The sequence below is a fragment of the Brachypodium distachyon genome, chromosome 4, assembly GCF_000005505.3.
Source record: "Brachypodium distachyon strain Bd21 chromosome 4, Brachypodium_distachyon_v3.0, whole genome shotgun sequence".
Lineage (NCBI taxonomy): Eukaryota > Viridiplantae > Streptophyta > Magnoliopsida > Poales > Poaceae > Brachypodium > Brachypodium distachyon.
In genome coordinates, this window is record NC_016134.3 from 46,031,615 (window position 1) to 46,036,408 (window position 4,794).

Genomic DNA, 4,794 nt, shown 5'->3' on the forward strand with positions numbered 1-4,794 from the left:
AATTTATACCATATGTATAGATGTATGTGTAGATATTTTGAGTCCCGATAGCTAGAGCCAGCATTTTTCTTCTTCCCAAATTGGATTAAAATTCATAACTTCAGCAGTCCATGATCAGGAATCGCATGTGCGCCTCTAAAAAATAAGAAGGAATCGCCTGTGCGGTAGCCGTACCTACGCAGTTATGCACTGAGCCGCGTGGGGACATGCGTTCATCAGGGTGAACTTTCTACAGTGCAGCAGATTAACTTCTGGTGTCCCGCATGCATGCTAGCTCTGTTAGGCAGGCTGCATTTTATTTTATTTTATTTTTTGCCGGCAGGCTGCCTTTTAGGCAACACGTTGTGCAGAATTCACAATTAAAAAAACTCAAGAAGTCGAAGAAAGGTACACGGCATTTTAGACCATCTACATTCTACAGCTCCAAATTTTGAATACTATAGGAAATAAATATAGAGGCACTAGCATTTCAACAAATCTTGCTATTCATATTTGAAAGGTTGTAGCTAGCTAGCTAGTGTAGAACGGTAGCAACGACGTGCTAGCTAGCTGGAATGTTCTCGGTACTGAGTTGTGTACCGTAGCCGAGACTAATTTGTGCGTACCGCATACAGGAGAGGGTATGTGCCATAGATGTTAGCAATAGATGCGAAGGATTAACTGCCTGAATTACGAGTACGTAGCAATAGATGCGAAGGATTAACTGCCTGAATTACTGGAGTACGTACGCTGCTGTCCTTGCTGCTGCTACTCCGGCGGCGGCAGCCACTGCATGAGTGTCCGCCGGCCGCAGTGCACTCCGGGACCAATGGATATAAATCAGCAACAGCTATAGCAGCTGTAGCTAGCTATATATGCTTGCCTTTATATGTCCACGCAAATCTTTCCGCCGTACACCCCGCTTCTGCACGGTTCGATCTCATGTCGGTCGATGCCGAGACGTACGTACGCATCACCGTTGCCTGCAGGCTGCAGCCGCAGGTATCGTAATTATGCGCTGTTTTTTCCGTTTCATAATTCTTATCCAAATATTGCATGTATTTAAACGTTTTGGAAATAGGTACATTTATTTTGGCAAATTTGAAACAAAAAATTAAGAAAGGGGAGAGTAGCTTGCTCCTGCATATATACAGGACTATCTCTGTGTATCTATCTGTAGCCCTGGACAAGGATCGAACGAACGGCCGTACGGTGATGCCTTTCGCAATCACGCAGCAGCAGCAGCAGCGGGCGCTGGGGGCGGATGCGGCGGCGGCCGTGAGGCAGGCGGCGGGCCTGGCTCGGCGCCGGGGCCACGCGCAGGTCACCCCGCTCCACGTCGCCTGCGCCATTATCATGTCTTCTTCTTCTTCCTCAGCTCCGGCGGGCGCGGCTGGTCTCCTTCTGCGCGCCGCATTCCCGCTCCAGCAACGGCAGCAGCACGAGGCGGCAGCGCTCTGGCTCCGGCTCGACGCCGCCGTCGGCCGCCTCCCGGTGCGCGCCGCGGCGGCGGCGCCGAGGATGATGATGGTGCCGCTGTCGAACGCGCTGGTGGCGGCACTGAAGCGGGCGCAGGCGTCGGCGGCGCAAGAGCAAGACCGGCGGAGCGGCAAGGCGGTGGTGGTGGAGCTGGAGCTGCTCGTGGCGTCCATCCTCGACGACCCCAACGTCGACCGCGCCGTGCGCGAGGCCGGCGCCGGCATCCTCAGGAAGCAGAAACAAGAGGGCGCCGTCTCGATCGTGGAGCTGTCGTCCAGTAGCATCGACAGCGAGACGAGTGGCGATAATTCTCGCCAGACGGCAGCCGTCGTCGATCAGGACGGGATGAGCCTCGCGTTGATGCTCAGCTGCCACAACCACAGGTATATACATACACGTACAAGTGTACTGCAGCTAGAGTGTGGTGGGGTAATTGTTTCTTTGGTTTCAGAAAGTACCATCGTCCATGCAACTCCATATGTACAACATATGCTCCGTGCAAACTAAAAAACACACTAATGTTTCGGGGCGGTCTAGTTCAAGTCAAAGGTATTCAAACGAGTACCAATTATTTTTACCAAATAGGTACTTAATTCTTGTTTCAAATTTGATCAAAAATGAATGTATTTATTCCTAAAAAGTGTCTAGATACATGTAATATTTCGACATGAATTACGGAACGGAGGAAGCAGCATTTTAGCCCCAAAAGTAAATTTATTTTTCGAGATACGCATGCTTTTATTAAATCTCAACATGCAATGGAATACAAGATGTCAGGTGGCCTTAATAGGTGCAAATAGGCTCCACCCTGCCTCAGTTGTCAATTGAACCCAATTCTATGAGTCTAAACTATTACCTGTTTATTCCTCTTGCAGCCGGCCTGATCAATTTAGTCAAGCAAAACAAAGAACAGGCCGATCGGCCATAGTCGGCGGCACAAGTGTAGTCACAATGGTCCTCCCGCCATGGCTCCGCCGCATCAACCAAGATCAATATCATCCAAATCTCACACGAAGCGCATCACAGTACCAACCAAAGTTCAGGGAGCTCACGGGGGAGAACCTCAAGATCATGTGCCACGCTCTCGAGGGCCATGTACCGCCGCGTCACAGGGACAACGTCCCCGGCGTAGCGGGCACCATACTCCGGTGCCGCTCCGGCATGACAAGGAGGCGGTGGTGCCCACCCAACTCGTCAGCGACTTGGTTGCTCTTCCGAGGAAAGGATAGGCGTGGCAAGAAGGCCGTGGCACTGGAGCTCACGAGGCTCGTGTTCTGTACGTACACCGAGTTCGCCTCCAGCGACAGCGACCCCGGACTTAACACCATGAGCAAAGGGAGGTATGCACGGAATAATGGCGCCTATGCCGGGACAAGATTGCTCGAAGCGATCTTGGAAAACCCTCACCGTGTTGTGTTCATCGATGGGATAGACGACCTAGATCACGAGTTGGGGGCCGCGATCAAGAACGTGATTGCGACTGGGAGAATAACGAGATGCAATGGCACTAATGGCGGTCTGGAGGACGCCATCATCGTGCTTTGCTCCGATGGAGTGACGTCGCCTTCCTTGGCTCGGGCAAAGCGACGACGGATCAACAGCAATGGACAACAAAACAACGAGGAATCCCGTCATCATTTCAGTTTGGATTTGAACGCTCCCGCCGAAGATCAGGAATATGTTGAGGAAGAAGAAGAAGACGGAGAAAAAATGGCTGACAATGATGCTGGGATCATTGGCATCGTGGACGGTGTTTTTCGGTTCGACTAATTTTCAGCGTGAGTTTTAGTTAGTTTTAATTTCGATCTCCTGTATCTGTTTTCCTACATTTAATTTCCCCTTATTTTCTTGTATTAAAAAAAGAGAGAGAAGATTTTGTTATGAATGCGACAAGCAAGAACGAAGAACGAAGAAGAAATCACAGCATAAAGACGCACGGATTTAACGTGGAAAACCCTCTCAAACAACGAGGGAGAAAACCATGGGCGCCAGCCAGCGAAATCTCACTATATGAGGAGTGTTTACAATGCCAGGGAGGTTCTACAGATGCAACTCGTGAGAACTCTACCCAAAACGGTGGCTTACAAGAGGTATATATAGCAGGAGCATTAGGGCAAGTCAGATCCGTAATGGGCACACCGGAAGTTCCGGATGGAGGCCGGAAGTTCCGCTAATTCTTGAATATCCGGAAGTTCCGCAGCAAGTTATGCATTTTCCCGAAAAGTAACAGAGAGCAACCGGAGGTTCGGCCAGAAGTTGGGCCGGAACTTCCGGCCCCTGGGAATTTGTATCATAATCCAACAAACTCCACCTTGAGACAAATTCCTCCTTAAAAAATTCCTCCTTGTAGCATGAACAACAACAACTCCTAAAACAAAGAAAATACTTTCGACACCAACAACCACGAGGGGCTAAACAGTTATACCAACTAAGCTTGAGCATAGCTCAACCTTACCAATAGGAACAGGCTTTGTCATCATATCAGCAGGATTATCATGAGTGCTGATCTTGCATACCTTCAATTTACCATGTGCAACAACATTGCGAACAAAATGGTACTTGACATCAATGTGCTAGGTTCTGTCATGGAGCATCTGATCCTTAGTAAGGTAAATAGCACTTTGACTGTCGCAAAATAGGTTAATGCAAGAAACATTTTGACAAAGCTCAGCATATAAACTCTTCAACCAAACAGATTCTTTGCAAGTTTCAGCAATAGCCATATATTCTGCTTCGGTTGTACATTGAGCAACAACTGGTTGCAGTGTTGCCTTCCAACTCACAGCACATCCACCTACCGTGAACACATAACCTGTGAGGGATCTCCTCTTATCCAAGTCGGCAGCAAAATCTGAATCCACAAAGCCAGCGAGTCCATCATCAGTCTTGCCAAACTTCAAGCAATCATTGGATGTGCCACGGAGGTACCTGAAAATCCACTGAACAGCTTTCCAATGTTCTCTACCGGGATTAGCCATGTAATGGCTGACCAAACTCATAGCATATGATAAATCTGTTGGGAATATGCCCTAGAGGCAATCACGTATGATGTAATTCCCAATGTATTCATAAAGATTATTAAGTTGTCCTTGTTTGAACATCTGATATGTATCATTGAATATGTGATTTGATTGTGGAACTATGTATTCATGTTGTTCATACTAAATTGTCCTTAGTCATTAAGGTTGTGCTGGACACATAATCTAGACTAATGTGAAAGTTGGCTGATGACTCGGTTCCACTTGTCATGGGCATGGTGATGTCATTCCAGCTTACACGGACTCGGCTAAAGAGTTTAGCGAGTCGGACTGACCCATATTGAGATGCAACGAGTAG

At 48.3% G+C, this 4,794-nt stretch overlaps 1 protein-coding gene across 1 annotated transcript; it reads left to right on the top strand.

Moving 5' to 3' along the window:
- The first annotated feature begins 1,016 nt into the window (after positions 1–1,016).
- LOC106866762 (protein SMAX1-LIKE 3) lies at positions 1,017–3,348 on the top strand. The gene is made up of 2 exons (XM_014902557.2): positions 1,017–1,841; positions 2,334–3,348. The coding sequence occupies exons 1-2, from the start codon at positions 1,036–1,038 to the stop codon at positions 3,226–3,228; spliced, it is 1,701 nt and encodes a 566-aa protein (XP_014758043.2). The 5' UTR covers positions 1,017–1,035; the 3' UTR covers positions 3,229–3,348.
- Positions 3,349–4,794: the final 1,446 nt, after the last annotated feature.

What these genes read in the sequence shown, in the direction of transcription:
- LOC106866762 (XM_014902557.2), top strand. Translation starts at nt 1,036, where the DNA reads ATGTATTTAAACGTTTTGGAAATAGGTACATTTATTTTGGCAAATTTG. An exon ending in CTCAGCTGCCACAACCACAG is followed by an intron (nt 1,842 to 2,333) that starts GTATATACATAC and finishes TTCCTCTTGCAG; the next exon opens with CCGGCCTGATCAATTTAGTC.